The following is a 17,455-nucleotide window of genomic DNA, read 5'->3' on the forward strand; positions in this document are numbered from 1 at the left end:
CTCTGTTACCGTAAACCATCTATGATATATTGTTTCAGAAGCACTGTACCGTTTTTATATTATCCGGATACATATACCTAGTCTTGCCATAAATTCTGTTACAAATTTAAACCATTATAAAAAATGGTTGGTTACTCTCCAACTTTCTGTTCAGTCACAAAACATTCCGTAAGGCTATTATTCTGAGATAGTATTCAAAAGACAAAAAATGGCTTTCCAAATATCAAGAACTCACTTCAACCTTTTGAGCTTTCACAGACTGAGCCATAGCATCTTCTTCGCTAGCTATCCAAACCAATTCAAAATTTATTTAAATTCTCTTACCAACAATCTGCAATTAGCTAACTTCAAATCTCCACTCAACTGAAACTTTAATACAAAATAAATACCAATAAATCATTACTGATCCATAAACGCCCAACCACTTTTAGCCGCATCACTCAACCCAACGCCGGCAACGCCCAACTGCTCAATCAAAAGGCTTTGCGCAATCAACTTTACGATTAGCAGTGAGGCATAAATTTGTAAACTTCATGATTTATTGGTGAAGATGATTAGTTTTAACTTTAGCAGCAAGCAACTCGCAGAATTATTTACCTGCCCCCACTCGCTGCTGCTCTGCTTCTTGTGTCAAGCAGTGTTGCTTTGGCAACTCTAAGGGCGTACTTCAAAGTGCAGAATCAATATTATATATTTGTCAAAGATTGTACATTCACACAAACCTACAACAAATACAACGAGCATATGTACTAGCTTTGGCTGGCAGGCGTACTTTGAAATCCACGAACTACTACGCCCTCTGCGGAGGTAATTGAAGTGTAACTTTATTCGGCTTGACAGATTCTAACCAGAAGGCGTTTTCATTACTCGAAATCCATTAGAAGCGCTGTCGATACGAATTTGTGTTATTACAGCGTTGAGTGTATAAGAAAAATATATTCGAGGACTGGAGCGCGTATTTTTATTCGAAATAAAATTACGGAAATAGCTGAGATGAAGGAAACTCCTTCGACTGTAAAAATATAATGAAAATGTGTAATGCAGGTTAATAAGATTTTAAACAAAATTTAAATCTCAGGAAGTTTTAAAGATCAACACAAACTTCTAAATTCAGTTCTGTATGTATTTCAACCAGTTCTAACTAATTATCTTTCACTACTTCCATAGCCTTATATGGGATACAAAATCAATTTTGGTTTTGCTTCCTTGACTGACAATCGAGGTTTGAGTCTAAGCTATAGCCAAAGCTGAAACCAGGGAAATAAACTACATATATCCGAAGATAGTAGATCCAAAGCTGGAGTACTATAAATTTGTAAAAAGAAGTCTTCATAAATATAGAAAAATTCCAAATTATTTAAAATATTATCGATGAAAAAGAAAATGTAATAAAAGCCACTACAAATTCACTTTTCATTCACCACTCAACTTTAAGCCAATTTAGAAGTTAATAGAAAAAACCATCAAGTTAAATAAACTGAATAAAAATCAACCAAAATGATATCATTTTATTAAAACATATTTGAATTCATCTTGAATTGCTCATTGCAACCTCTTCAACTCTCAAACAAGTACATTTGTGTATCAATCAGTAATACATTTATCTAATATCTAAACTTAATCGAGTGCTGGTTCGATAAGAAAATGCCTACAAGCCTGTAGTGTGCATCAATTATTTATGATTCAGCGCCAACAGAAGGACCGACAAATTTTAGTAGCTGTATTGCCCCATATCCGCAAATATGGAAATAGATGAGTTTTCGTTTGGGGTAAATCCATAATGGCAACCAATAGGTTTTAATTTGGTTTTTGTTATTTATTTTAGATGGTTTTATCGGTTGATTTGATTATTGCACTTTGAGTGCCAAAAAGCAAGAGATCTCAATGGGCGAAGTTGAAGTATACATTTAACCAAGAAGTTCTTTTCGCAGGCAGGACATTTTTCTTTATACTCGACCTGATTTTTAGTTGTACCGCCATATTTTATCTGAATTGCGTAAAACCAATCCAAAATAAGGCTGCCTATCGGCAAAATATATGGAAAATATAGATGGCGCCCCTAGCTTATTACTTCATTATTCGAGCTTCAATCCGAAGAATGTTCTGAGGAAACAAAAACGTCTAAAGATAAGGAACTGAAAGTCTTTCGGTTCTAGAAGTTTATTGTCAAACACAAAACTAGAGAATGTTCTGAGCAAACAAAAATGTCTGAACATAAGGAACTGAAAGTATTTCGTATTTCTAGAACGATGAGGAAAAATTAATCCATTACGACAGCCCTAACTACCAAATATGATAGGTGAAACCTGCCACTGGAACAGTTACTGTACTAGACAACAACAAGATTGACTTTTTTCTAGGTATTAGACCGAACGAATTTTTTGAGTGATATACCATAGACTTAAGTAAAAGTAATTTCTCCGCTTTTCGGAGTTGGCCAACAAATTCGAAAAATTTGACTTCGAATTTCGAAATTAAACTTAATGAAAACATTGTTACGGTTTACCATTTATTAGAAAAATAAAAATTATAACCATCATCTACATTTTCTTCGCATTATCGGAATGTTTATATATTTTTCTTTCCAAACACCTGTCAAAAGGGGTCAAAATTATGACCACAATCTACATTTTCTTCTCATTATAGGAAGGTTTTATATTTTACTGACCAGACAGCTGCTATTAGGAGTCAAAATTTATCGTCGCAGAAAAAAGAAAAATGTTACTTTTTCTTGAATTTAACCGAAATTTTCGAGCTAAAACTAAAGTTTTCAACGAATTCACACAATTTTATGATATGATCTCAAATCATTTCATTAAAGTTCAATACAGTTAAATCGCTTGGAAGACTATTTCGGAGCTAGTTTTTCGAGCACAACCTAACCTGAAACTGAAGTTATGATTTCTGATGCCTGAGTAATGATTTCCAGGAAACTACTTCATTTTATTTTCGAATTAAAGAAAGGTTAGTTGTATGATATTTGCTGAGCCTGACTTCACATCTACATGAGTTCATATATTACTTTATTTAGGGATTTACCACATAACATAAAAACATTGGTAATTAAGTACTGCTTACTATACTTAGAATCTTGTGAGTAAATTTTCTTGTTAGTCATAATATTTGTGGTCATCCGCAGCAGCACACTCGCACGTGGCAACTAGCCAGCATACAAACAAAAATCGGCAATTAAGTCTCACTTTCCTCCACATACTCATCTGATAATAGCACGTTTCCAACCATTTACTTACATATTTACATGTACATACCTTCACAATAATACATGCCAACTCTGATTCCGATGTATTCACCGCTGTGGCAGGTGGTAAGTGATATATGCAGTAAGTCGCAAAGTGGTAAGTGGCAAAATGAATTTTCCACTTCATTCGCTTATATTCTAATTAATGACTTTATGGAAATTACACATGTATAAGTGTAATTATTGTTGTTGGCGTAGTTGTAAGCTTATAGTTAACCGCGGTGATATTCTCCCCATTTTGCTTTAACCAGCATTCGCATAATTTCGCTTGTTACTTCGTCACCACAGCGTTGATGGTTTCTTATGTACTAGTGGAAATATATGCATACTTAAGTATATGTGTATATGTGTGTATGTGCCTGTTGGCATACAAGCTTACAAGGTATTTACGTGTGCAGCTACATGATCTGATAATGTAATAATTGAAATTGCTGTTCGCCAATTCGTGTTGTAAGCCAATGTAGCTGTTGTTTAATAAGAATGCTGGTTTTCTCACACCTTTCTTATTTCGTTTGCTCTTACATATTGTATATGAAATACAATACTCTGCTTTCAAACTGATTTTAAACACAAATAAAATCTTAAATTCAGTTTTTTATATTTTAGAAGTATTGAAAGTAGTATTAATGTGTAATGTGGATATCAGAATAAATACTCAATCCCATCTTATCTTGCAATATTTTAGCCTTGATCCTGTCAGCCTCAATATCTTTATATATATTTGAGAGTTAGTTCCTTTGTAGATCGTCTCATAGCTATAATGTGCTCCCAACAGTTCCTCGGACCAATTCAACCCCAAGATTTGATTTTTTTTATGTTTGGAATATTTTATTAATGGAATTTTTAAATTATGAAATTAGTCAGACAGGTGGCAACCCTTTTATAAAAAAATCTTTGTTTAAGAAGCTATTTTCTAAAGGTAAACTATTCTGATAGCAATATTTCAATATAACGTTAATCTGCTAAGTCCTTGAATTTGAATTTTAAACAGGTGGTTACCCTTCATAAAAATATTTTAAGCTGTAAAGCTAAAAGTAATTTATTCTGATAACTATATTCCAATAAAATGTTAATCCACTAAATTTTTGAATATAAATTTTAAACAGGTGGCAACCCTTCATAAAAATATTTGTCGCTGTAATGCGTTTTCATGTTTTTAAGTAACCGTTACACAAATTATAATTATGTTTAGATTAAAATACTCGAGCAACCTTAAAGCTTTTATGTTATAAACCATCCGAGAATTGCAAAGAACAACACAAGTAAAAACAAGTGCGGTTTGCAATATGCTTGGACTTTCCTTTCATTACCATGTCTAATGGTCTTTTTAATTAAAGAAGCTTTCTCTCAAGGTTTCGAGTTCAAATTTTAAGCAGCTGGCAATCCTACATAAAAATATTTTTAGCTGTAATGTGTTATCCTGTTTCTAATTTACAGATACACAAATTATATGTATTTACTTTAGATTAAAATGCTCAAGCAACCTTATAACTTTTTTATATTATAAACCGACTGAGAATTGCAAAGTACAAACAAGCAAAGAAACGTATGCTTGGCAATATACTTCTGCTATCGTTTCACTACCGCGTCTAAAGGTCTTTTTAATTAAAAAAAAAACTTTCTTATAGCACGAATAGTGATATTCATTAGGGAACTCGATCCAGTTATAGTATATCTAGATAATTTACTACTTAAGGGAAATAAGTGCTTTCAAAAGATTTTTCAAAGAGACCCGAGTCCTTACTCTTTCAATTGTAAACATTTTCGCTTAATAAAGACTACAAGTGCTAAAAATAGTAACTATATCACGTCAGTTTCATTTGCCAATTTTAAATGCATAGTGCATATCTGCTCCCTGTGGTACCACCTGAGTCATAATAATAAAATTTTCATAGTTTCCATATCTAGTTGTAACAAAAGCGTCAAAATTTCGCACTCAAAACTCAATTGCTGTGCACAAAATTCACGAATTGTGCAACTGCATTGCGGTAAATATACATAATTGCAACCTTTGACATGCCAAAACTGTTCGATAACATTTGCATACGCTTGAGTGTATGGAACCGTGAGAGAGGTTGCAACCTACAGCTGCGCTTTGAAATGTTAATTGAGTTGCAGTCATCCATTACCTGGTCATTTCGGCGTTCATTTGGTATTCACATTGTAGAATACATACATACAATAGGAGATATTTTAATATTTAGGCAAATTCTGAGAATACAGTTGGCTGTAGGGCGGAATAAAGTCTGTGTACTGCTTTCAAAGTAAACAGAATCGCACAAGAGGTTATCAATAGATATTTTTCTTGTATTAAAAACGATATTTTTAGCATCAAAATATTTTATTTCTAAATTAAACATCAGGCTGTGAAAGTATTATGTACATATAAACAAATAATTTCGTTTACGATAACTGCGGGTTGAAGGAAAAACTTGTCTTGTGTACATCATATCCATCACGAATAGTTGATATGAGAAAGCTCTGCACAAAGTGGGTACTGCGCGAGCTCACTTAAACCCGAGTTTTTCGTCGATATGTGACAATGAATGATACATTACTCCATCATTTAACTCCGAAGTCCAATCGACAGTCATTTGAGTGGACTGCATACGATGAACTCGCTCCAAAGCGTAGAAAAAAAGTACAGTCGGCTGGAAAGTTTATGGTGTCTCTATTTTGATATTCCCATAGAATTTTTATTGACTACCTTGAAAAAAAGGACTATATCTTGAATATTACGTAGTGCAATTACATCATTCGAAGGACGAAACTGCCGAAAAATGGCTGCATTTAAAGAAAAAAAAACTGCTATTTCATTAAGACACATGCACCGCATCACAAGTCTGTGAAAACAATGGCAAAACTACATAAATTGGCCTTCGGATTTCTTCCACTCCCACCGCTTTCAGAAGATCTGACCTCAAGCGACTTTTTCCTGTTATCAGATCGCAAGATAATGCTCCATGGGAAAAATTTTCTTCGAATGAAGAGGTAATCACCATTTTGATTACGTAGACGCGACTGTCGTGGGAACGGTCTTAGAGAAACCCTCGTCCCTTTTAGCGAAAAACTAACACAGTCGATTACCACAACCTTCTGTTGAGTCGAATTTTTGAAAAAAAAACTGCTGTTTCATTAAGACACATGCACCGCATCACAAGTCTGTGAAAACAATGGCAAAACTACATAAATTGGCCTTCGGATTTCTTCCACTCCCACCGCTTTCAGAAGATCTAACCTCAAGCGACTTTTTCCTGTTATCAGATCGCAAGATAATGCTCCATGGGAAAAATTTTCTTCGAATGAAGAGGTAATCACCATTTTGATTACGTAGACGCGACTGTCGTGGGAACGGTCTTAGAGAAATCCTCGTCCCTTTTAGCGAAAAACTAACACAGTCGATTTCCACAACCTTCTGTTGAGCCGAATTTTTGAAGTGAAAAATTATAAACGCTTGGCAAAATCGGTTGATAATAACAGATGCGGATGCGTAAGAACCCGGAGCTTCTGGCGAGCCACTGTCGATCTCTATGATCTAACATTGTTTTGACACAACCCAATTTTTCTCCTATTGGCCAAAGCTAACCATTACGGGCCGAATGCTTCCTTCAGACGGTCCAACTTCTCAGCATACGCTCAAGTTAAGAGCTTGGCCGTAAGAAGTAACTCATACTAGATGATTCTCTGTCAAAAGGACCAAATGAATAGCAAAACCTTCTCAACCATCAGTCCTTACTTGGTCACCTTTTGCGCTGGCACACCGAGATTCGATCACACCTTTTCCGCTTGATGTTATGGCGGTAACCATCCGCATAAGGAATGTACCGATTTTATTACAATTGAACAACGATTCGCAGTTTAAAATTCGGTCTCGATGATTTCTAATGTATTATCGATATTTTCCTCAATGAACAATTTGTTTTGAGGAAAGTATTTAACCGTCCATACCTACAAGAAATTTGCGGTAGAAATACTCAAGCCTTTATTACAAATCCAACGCCCGCGAGTGGGCAATTACACTAAATATAATTTCGCAATCTACTAAAATAAGCGAGTAAGACCCACTTACAGAAAGTAAAATGGAAACGAGAATTGAAAATAATGCAATTCGGTTTTTGGTACGCTTTTAAGCAACTTGATTACTTTAAATTGAATTTCACAAAGTTTTCATTTCAATATATAACGCTATTTTTTTTTTACTTCTTTCGCAGGACATTGACTACGATGGCTTTCGCTGCTTCCTCGATGCCTTTCTCGACTGCGAGACACCAGTCGACTTGGCCAAACATCTATTCGTTTCCTTCCTCAAGCCGAACGTCACACAGTCGCAGCTGCATGGCAAGGCGCTCAATCAGATGGCAGCCATTAGCAGTACGACGGCGTGTGCGGCCGTCACATCGCATACGAAGGGTGAGTCAGAGTCAAAGTGTAGGAGTGGCAGCAACACACTGCAGGCGTGGTGTGCACGAAAAGTGAAAGCGCAGCAATGGCCACTGAGCCACTGACTATTGCAAAAGTGTCACTTTAAATTGGCTGCAATAAATATATTTTCTATTCTACATTTAATACCATTCCTTTTGCTTTCTTCTATTCTCTCTTTCCGTTTGATTTTTTTGTGTTTGGTCAACCAAGGCTCCATACCGAATATCAGCAGTATTGCTGAAATTGCAGCACCAGCGGCAAGCGAAGCGCGTCACACCTTCGTGGAGAAGATTCATGGCATCACCGATAAGCTGCACTCATTGAGCGGCCATTTGACACATGATCCCAGCAAGACGGGTGAGTCACTGCAACGATTGAACACTTTTGTTTAAATACTTTTTGATGACATTTTCTTCGTGAAATTCAATTTCGCTTATTGTCTCATCTTTATTTGAATAATCTTTTTTTTATTTTTGTTACTTTCTCGCTATTCTAGGCAGCGTACATCCGATGGTTACCGTTACGCCCAGTCCACTTGCGAGTGGCCCGTCCATATTCCAGAGCAGCGCTGCGGCGCGCCGTTCCGTCGACTCGAGTCCATCGCATTCGCAAGCCAATCATTCACAGATGTCACGTAACTCATCAAAGAAGAGCAACAATTCGGTTAATTGCAAAATCGATAGTGAGTACAGATATATATCTGCATACATAAGCGCTTAACAGTTTATAAATTTATGTACATAAGTACCGTTAGATCTTTAAAATGATGTGATATTTGTTTGAAATTAATTTATTTGAAGAGAACTTACTTTACTTGACAATTTTACAAACTGCATAATAATTTGTTCCACTAAAACCCGATTAATGCTTTCTTCTAAATAGTATTATTTGGCCCAACGGTCCAATGAAAAATTTGTCTCATTTGTGACTGGACAATTCATTAATCTAAAATTATTCCCGCAATATAGCTAGTTGACAGCTGAAATTGGTCAAAAATTCTCCTTCAAAGCTTTCTGACCAAGATGTGCCCCATAGGTGGCGCTGCGGTCAGAAAATTCTAAACTATATGTCCGCCATCTTTAACTAATAATTTAATAATGGGTATGTTTAAGCAATAAATATGACCGAAATACCATATAAAATTGAGTGGAGGCTTTTTAAAAGTGTAACACATTCACTCAGGTGAATTTTCGAGAATATTAAGAGGGTACACCTAGAGTGACGTCATAAAAGAAAGTTACAGGCTAACTCCGAGAGCGGAGATATGAAAGTTAAAAGATTCGTCCTCTAGTGAATATTGTCCGTAGGATAAAAACGCGTTGATAAGTTATTCTAAAGAGTGATCCATTCAGAGGTTACCTACTTAAAAAAACTACACTGGTATCTCATCTCTGTTTTAAATATTATTTCTTTCAAATGTTGGCTGCGGGTACGTCTCAGATGACCCATCCGTTGAGTCCAAATTTCGATAACTCGTTCGAGTATTTCGACAGCTACCTGTTGAATGACCCCCGTGAAGTTTTGCTGAAAGACCTGATTCGAAGCGGGAGTGTTCGCATAAACTTTAGATTTTACATATTCCCACAGGAAAAAGTCTAACAGTCTTATATCACACGATCTTGATGGGCAATCGACGGACTGAAATTATCTGCTCACCGAAGTGTAGTTTGAGCCAATCTATTTTAAAGAAGATTTTGCGGAAGGATCTGCTCTGCGGGCTTACAAAATCCAACTCGTGTATGAATTGAAGCAGAACGGACAGCAAGGGTGTCACAGCTTCAGTAACTGAGCCCTAATGAGATGGGCACCGATTCCAATTTTTACAAGAAAGCTCTCTTGGCAGCTCCTAATTTGTATCCATTGAAAATCCATTTTAAAAATAATTTTGCAGAGAGTATCTGCTCTGCGGGCTTACAAAATCCAACTCGTGTATGAATTGAAGCAGTCCACTATGGGCAGTGGATTGGTCCATATTTCTTCGAAAATGAAGCCAGCCACGATATTACAGTCCATGGGGAACGCTATAGAGCCACGAGTAATGAAATTTTCGTGCCTGAATTGGATAATATTGACACTTGGTTCATGCAAGATAGCGCTACATGAAAAATCTCAAATGAAACAACGACCCAAATTGATGCAAAAATTGGTGGGTTGGAGTTTATTTTAGCCAACCTCGGACGTCACTTGTCCAAACTAATTTTAAAACATAATAGAAAATCCTTAATGCTAAATTTTTGGCATTTGATTTCTTCTTAAAAATCACATATTTAAAAAAAGCAGCCTTTATTATAACATTCGGTATTAATGTGAAGAACAAAGATCTTGGGAATTGAAAAAAATACTTTTCCCCATTTTCAGTCATTCAATGTCATTTTAATTGGAAGCAGGAAGCTTGGGTGATCTCTTCGGCAGTTAAAGCTATTTTCTTTATCTAGAGCACCTCTTCTCACCGCCCATCAGTTTAAAACCAAAACTCAAAAGACAGGGTGTCACAGATGAATGAAAATATAATCAATTTAATACTCTACGAGCAACTTTGCTTTTTTCCAGCTCTTTCTCTCTGTTCTTTACAATGTCACAAGTTTCAAAAATCAGTTCAAAATCTTTAGTTTTTATTTTCACAATATTTCCATTCCACAATTTTTGATTCATTTATTTTATAAAATGAGATATTTCTAAAACGAAGAGACGATTTTAAATGCATACGAATCAAGCGCGGTTTAGCAAATTCAGTTTCGGCAGCTGTTTTGAATCACCATTCACGCGTAGGCATGATGAAAGAGCCGAAACAGCGACGGCCACTACAACTACGGCCACCAGCACGACAGGCACATCGAGGCGGCGACAACCACGTAATTGTGATCATGCGCGATTGGGACTCTCTTGTGAACCGGTCAAGCTGAATGTCTACGATATATTACGAATCAATGAGCTTTCTTCTTACATCGGCCTCGGTGTCTTTCATTCGGGTGTCGAATTGTATGGCACCGAATTCGCTTATGGCGGCCATCAATTTCCATTTACGGGTATTTTTGAAATGTTGCCACGTGATTATGCGGATCTGGGTCCGAATTTTCAATTTCGCCAAACAGTGCAGTTGGGCTGCACACAATTCACCAACGAGCAGGTGTATCAGATTGTCGAGGAGCTGGGTCAAAGATTCACTGGCAATTCATATCACTTGATACACAATAATTGCAATCACTTCTGTGATTATATGTCGCAATTTCTATGCGGCAAGGGTATACCCGGTTGGGTGAATCGTTTGGCAACAATTAGCGGTTATGTGCCGTTCTTGCAACGTTTATTGCCACGCGATTGGCTGACGCCACGTAGTACGCTGCACGAGAGTGTTACCATATTGGATAACAGTAATGCGACTTCTTATGCGAATGTGTTGAATAAAGAGAAATGAATTTAATAAAAGTTGATGAGGTTTTTATTTGATCAATGAGGAGAGAGAGAAACGATTGAGAAAGATAGGAGTGAGTTGAATGATGTTATGAGAGTTAGACTGGATGATTGATCGCGATTTCTAATTTAATTATGAAATTTTCGTCTATTCAGCCCAACTTCCACAAGTGCCGTAAATGTTTACATGGAAAGCTACAAAAATTTTAGTGAAAGTATTACTTAGTCTAAATTTATTATTAATGTGTGTAAGTCATCTTATGGTGTCTGAAAAGTTATTTATATCAATAGTTCGATAAGTTTTCGAAAAACGATGCCAGTTTTTTAAACTAAGAAAAACATTCATAAGAAATCAGCATAAAAGCTTTGTTTAAACTACTTGGTTGCATAATTACATTACATATGATTACCGTTTACTGTAATTGTAATTAAATGGAAACAGCTTTTTTTCATTATGATAAAAATTTAACGTTTACTGTTAACAATTCCAATTTTACTACTGGTAATTTAAATTTTTATGATTACAATTACTCAATTGTAATCAATACAACATTTAACATTACTAACTACTTCATATACTTATAATAATTAGACGCTGTTTCAGTTTTTGTGCTAAATGTGTGGGATTTAAATACTTGTAATCTAATATTTATGACTGTAATTACGGTAATCATTACCAAAAATCTCGTAGACTAATAACAATATTTTAAATGTTTCAGTATTCGTACTTATTAATTTTTGGAACGAAAATTTTATAATTCGTAATGGCATTACTCATGATTACTATTATTGTAATCATTGCCGAACATTTCATGTAAACTCATTTTACTTTTAAGTTTCAGCTTTGTAGTTGTTATTTGTTCAATAAAATTTTAAGTACTGGTAATGGCATTACTCATGATTACCATTACAGAAGTGATTACTACAAATTTCTTAATTGAGAATTTCACTTTGTTAAAAGATTTCGTAATTGTTAATTTGACGTTGATTAAAATGTAAGTACTTGTAATCATATTCTCCATGATTACATTAATAATTACTACAAACTTTGGTAGATTAAAACAACTTTTTGTTATAAGTTTCAAAATTCGTAATTCTTAATTTTGTATTTATAATTACAATTGTAATAATCATTACCAAAAATTTCGGTTCTACATACATTACATATATATTTCTGGTAAGTTTCAGTTTACGTACTTGTTAGTTTTTGTGATTACAATTTAAAAACAAGTATTCTCGATTATTACAATTACAGGATTCATCATCATAAAATTTCGAAATTTCGTAAATAATCGCATTTAATGTAAAATATTAGTAATCATTGGCATGCACTTTTGTTGGTGTTTTTTAGTATATTTTACAGTAATGACAACATTACACTTGTCATTTGACAAAACTAATCTTTTAGTCTTTAAGTACATTATTACTAGCGAGTTTGCAGTATTGTTATGACCAAGTACTTTGCAAGCTTAATGATATTTACTTGTAATATTACAGTACACAGACATTCAAGCAGTCTCATTAGAATATCTCACCACATTATTAAAACTTCACTTAAGGCGAGAATATAATTATAAAAAAGATCAGGGATTTTTAACTTGACTGTATTACACAATAATTTATTTATAATGTAATTTTACTAGAGAGCTGCACTAAGCACATTCGCTTATTTGTATAGTGATTACTTTCTCTAAATTACTATGGCAGTGCTTGCCTCCAGCTAGAAAAATCTAATTAAAGTATGTATGTAAGTAGAGTTATGATCAACTACACTTCTGAGTTATTATAATCATACCAAGGGCTGATCCCATTCAACACTTGTTGTCGACTAAGTAATTCACGTGCTGCCGATGAACACCGCCGACCAGCAATGGACTACTAGCGAATTTACTGGTGTAAGACAAAAAAGAAAACATGCCTCTGCCAATAATTTGCTATAATTTTTATTCTATACACATACATATATTATATACGATTACATCATATGTACGTATAATATAACACAAAATATCTTGAATGAAGCCGCTAGTGGTAGTATATAATGCGCGCGTTACTCATACGCCTAGTCGGCTCGGTCAGGCGGAAATGAAAATGACACACGCTGTACGCAACATGCACGCATCCGAACGCACGGAAACAGGCGCTTGACAAACAGCGGTAATTTGATAAGCAGCACGCACAGTCATGATGCCTTCGTAGCACACGTATTGCATGTGTGTGTGTGCGGCACATCAATTTCAAATGCATAGCACTCTCTGGAGAGACACGTAGACAGAAAGTGGAATCCTGTTTATAACTGTATAATGTTTTTGCTCCTACGGACGTTTATGATGAAATTCAATTTCGTAGACATATTTGGTTGATAGTATTTTTGGCAAAAGGCAGCAGCCGCTAACGTGGCCTACACTTGTTTGGCGCCTACACAGCGGCTTCTCAGAATATTAGTGGCGTTAAGGACTGAGTGATTTGAAGCATACTGATGTGTGAGCATATGTTTATGTATGTCTTCTTTGTTGTGACATAATATCTTGCTTGTATATGCTGGCACATCTATTTGTAGGCTTTTTATCGTTGTGTGCCGTATGTTGCACGTGTAGGCGTGTCATATAAACGCTGTGACAAGATACTGAAGTATACAAAAACTCGAAGCTGTCGCAAGATTGTTGACGCCAGTCAAAATCTTGAAGCATTAACGTTAAAAGCTCTGATGTAGACAAACAACATAAATCGCAGCTCAATCTAAATATACTTGTACACACTGATTAATCGAAATAGTTTTATTTTTGTATTAATTTTGCTGGCGGCACTATTTTTAGCTAAATTTTGTGTGTTAGTTTGTCATAATAAGTGATGAACAAGAAAATATGGATTACTTACTGTAGCGTTTTGATTAACAATCAAAAGAAGCTTAGGACTTTTTATTTCAGAAATTTATTTATGAAGCTCTTATTTTGCTTTTAGTCCTTTTTAGACTTATATGGAGCTGTTTGACAACTAATTTTGTGGTATATACTATATGATCAAATTTGACTCGTACTGGTCCATTTAAACTCGGTAGGCAAACTAAAACGTTATAAATTTATTTCCTAGTTTTTTGCTAACTTATTTTGTGTTCGTGTGAGTTTTGGACCACATATAGTATTTCAATTAGTGTTTGTTTTTTCAATTGTCACTGGAATCACGGCTAGGGATTCGTTGAAAATGTTGCAGAAGTGGTTTGAGAGGTCCACTTTATCACAAACACTAGTATTTGAGCGTCATAAAGCATTTAGTAAAGGTCGTGAAATCAGTGTAAATTTGGCTCTTATGAGTCGCCCATCTACCTCTGTTAATAACAATAACAGCGAAAATGTTCAAGAGGGAATACTTGAAAATGGTGTTATTAGCATCAGAAAGATAGTAGAAAATCTCAGCAACGCTTATAGATTGACTCAAAACATGTTGATTTACGTTTTGAATAACCACTTACGACAGTGTGAAAATGGACGAAAGCTGATGATAACTTCCCCATAAAACGCTACTGATAAAAACCAAATACACCAGATACATTAAATTTTACACACGATATGATATAAAAAGGCTTTATACGAGCCGGTGAGAAAATTGATGATGGGTATGACACCGCCCATATTTTAGTGAAATCACTTATCCCAGGACCCGACCGACTGATTTCGACTAAATTTATTATGTGGCATTCTTCTTATATGCCCATGTCACTGCCAAAATGGGCGAAATTAGACTACATTTTTAAATTCTATTTGATTCTTTAACTTTCCGGTATAGAAATCAAGAAGTAATTAATATAAGAGGATACAATTTTGCACGAATAATTCGTTCAAAATATGCCACCTTATGACTAAAAATTGTCGGAATCGCACCACAACTGTATACCGAATATGTGGACCCCAGTACCTATAGCAGACTTTTGACAAAAAATATTGGTCAATGCGTAAAATTGAAACTCAGAATTCTTTCCTGACAACAGTATATTTATGTGCTATAAATGGGTTGAAGTGGGTCTATAATTCCTCCAACATAGCTAATATAAGACTTCCGGAAGACTACCAGAGAGCATATTTTGCTTATAACGGTGCATATTTGTGTTTAGAATGCATAAAATCGGGTGAAAACTCGGTCCCATATGAACCAGAATGTACTTCCCTTACTTTAATTCTTGCTAGTTGAAAGAGTATGAAATGTTCGGTTGTATCCAAACGTAGCCCTTCCCAACTTCTAATAGTACGATTTATTCTTCGCTTCAAAATAGGACTCAGTTTCCGCGATTACCTTTTCATTTGACGAAAACTTCTTCCCAGTCAGCATTTTTTCTGAGAACAGGAAATAGTCGCTGAGGCCAGATTTGGAGAATACGGAGGAGGAAATTTAAATTCCAGTTCATTGATTTTTGCCATCATTTTCACCGACTTGTAACACGGTGAATTATCTTCGTCGCACTTTGTTTTTCGTTTTTTTAAACGGTCCAATAACGGTAAGTAATCGGCGTTGTTGCTGGTTCTTAAGGTATTCGAAAAAAATTATTCCTTGAGCATCCCAAAATACAGACACCACAACCCTACCATCCGACTGTTTCTTTATCCCACGTTTCGGAGCATGTGCATAATGCTGTCGATTGGATTTCAACGTGAAATGATGGATCCATGTTTCATCTATTGTCACATATCGAAGAAAAATTAACGTTTTTTACGCTTGAACATCTCCAACCACCGCTCCGCATTATCAACTTTAGTATGTGGCATTCTTCTCGGGATTGGTTAAAACTGATTTCGCGCCGCACCCACGTTGTACGGAGCTTTCTCATCCCAAATATTCGTGAATGATATGAAGTAAACGTTCAGTTGATATCTTTCTACGTCAAACAACTGCGCTTTGCGGTCAGCCAAAACTATTTTGTGGACTTCTTTGACATTTTTGTCGGTAAAAGTTTTAATAGGCAGAGATAGATGCCTGCCAACTGACAGATGGAAAGTAAATAATGATCGGTAATGCTTATACAATAAATGCCACGTTAAAGTTTTGAGGTAAAATTTGTCGAATGAGGGGCTCGAAATAAAGAGAATGAGTGTGAACAGATGATATATGACTGAAGAAAAATTGTATTAGCATATTATGAAAAATGTTTAAAGGTGAAAGGTTGCAAAGAAAAGCTAATAACTCAAAATACCAGGCGACGGATTGCGTATTGCAGATTAAATAAGTTAGCATAGGTCTGAACATTTACTAAGATTATTTTGTGGCAGCGGATATCTCTCTTTCTATTATAATTACTGCAGCTAAAACTCTTTGCAAATGTCAGTATAAAAAACAAAAAATATACAATAATTAACGAAATAGGATTTCTCAGCGTGGAAAAAATATACGTTTCTCCAACAAAGCACCGTGCACCACTAAATAATGTCTTTCAAGCGCTGAAAGCCAACAAAAAAGCTCGATCAAAAACATAAAAATTTCAGCCCAAAAAACGAGTGCGAGGCACACCAAAATTATTTATCTGCTTTTCGTCACTACGCCGCCATGCCAATCAGCGTATAATTTTTTGCCATGCCGCGCTTTGAATAATTTACAGCGCCGTCAATTTGTTTTGCATGTCCCTTGAGAAAGCCATTCGTTAAAAGCCAACCAGCCTACTACCAAGCACGACCGACGGCTACATTAAGTCGGCGAACTGTCCTATCTCAACTACATTTTTAATGAACTACGCAAGGCAGCTGAAATGAACCTTTGCGCCCAGCAACCAACCAATAAGCCAAGGCTGCTCCAGCCGCTCAGTAGTGCTAATTATTTGCGCTTTTTGCACCGCTGGCCGCGCTAATATTTCCTTTATTTGCCTTTAAATAAATTTAGGTTGCAGTTGATTTCGGTTTGTGTTTCACTTTTTTCTTCTCTTTTACTTTCTGTTTTTGTTTTATACGCTTTTGCTCTTTGGATTAATAAGCCACACTCGAAATGCTATGCGTTGGTAAATATAGCGTAAAATTAATCCCGCCAATTAATTAGTTCAGCGTGAATAACAGAGTGAGGCAACTAGCCATTGCCTTGGGGCAGAAGAGACTTGATTGCCACGGACTTTTTGCCTTCGCAGCTCGTATATTTATGCGTATCAAAAACGGATAGTTGGCTGAATTGAAGAAAAAGTGAGTGATGCTTTTTTGTTGTTATTGTTTTAGCCATAAGCTAATTAGAGTGGCTTGCGCATTAATGCCAATTCACACGCAAACACTAAGCGCAAAGTGGTGCGAGCGAGCGCGAGAGTAAACTGGAGTCAAGAGGCGCATAAGAAGGACTTATCTGCTGACTTGAATGCCATTCATCAACTATGTACAGCCACACACACGCATATGAATG

At 35.7% G+C, this 17,455-nt stretch overlaps 2 protein-coding genes across 4 annotated transcripts in view; both read left to right on the plus strand.

Annotated features, from left to right (window-relative positions):
* The window catches only part of LOC105229131 (diacylglycerol kinase 1), a 198,379-nt gene that overhangs the window by 106,521 nt on the left and 74,403 nt on the right, over positions 1-17,455 (plus strand). For all 3 annotated transcript variants that reach the window (XM_049453422.1, XM_049453424.1, XM_049453423.1), the window contains exons 5-7: positions 7,471-7,669; positions 7,892-8,038; positions 8,178-8,363. In XM_049453422.1, the coding sequence (XP_049309379.1) occupies positions 7,471-7,669; positions 7,892-8,038; positions 8,178-8,363 (532 nt within the window). The remainder of the gene's footprint in view (positions 1-7,470; positions 7,670-7,891; positions 8,039-8,177; positions 8,364-17,455) is intronic.
* On the plus strand, positions 9,631-11,107 carry LOC109579763 (deubiquitinase DESI2-like). Its single transcript, XM_049453476.1, has one exon. It carries the CDS (start codon positions 10,380-10,382, stop codon positions 11,094-11,096), a length of 717 nt encoding a protein of 238 aa, XP_049309433.1. The 5' UTR covers positions 9,631-10,379; the 3' UTR covers positions 11,097-11,107.

The sequence above is a fragment of the Bactrocera dorsalis genome, chromosome 3 (assembly GCF_023373825.1).
Source record: "Bactrocera dorsalis isolate Fly_Bdor chromosome 3, ASM2337382v1, whole genome shotgun sequence".
Lineage (NCBI taxonomy): Eukaryota > Metazoa > Arthropoda > Insecta > Diptera > Tephritidae > Bactrocera > Bactrocera dorsalis.

Coding starts and splice junctions, on each gene's coding strand:
- LOC109579763 (XM_049453476.1), top strand. CDS start 10,380: ATGCATACGAATCAAGCGCGGTTTAGCAAATTCAGTTTCGGCAGCTGT.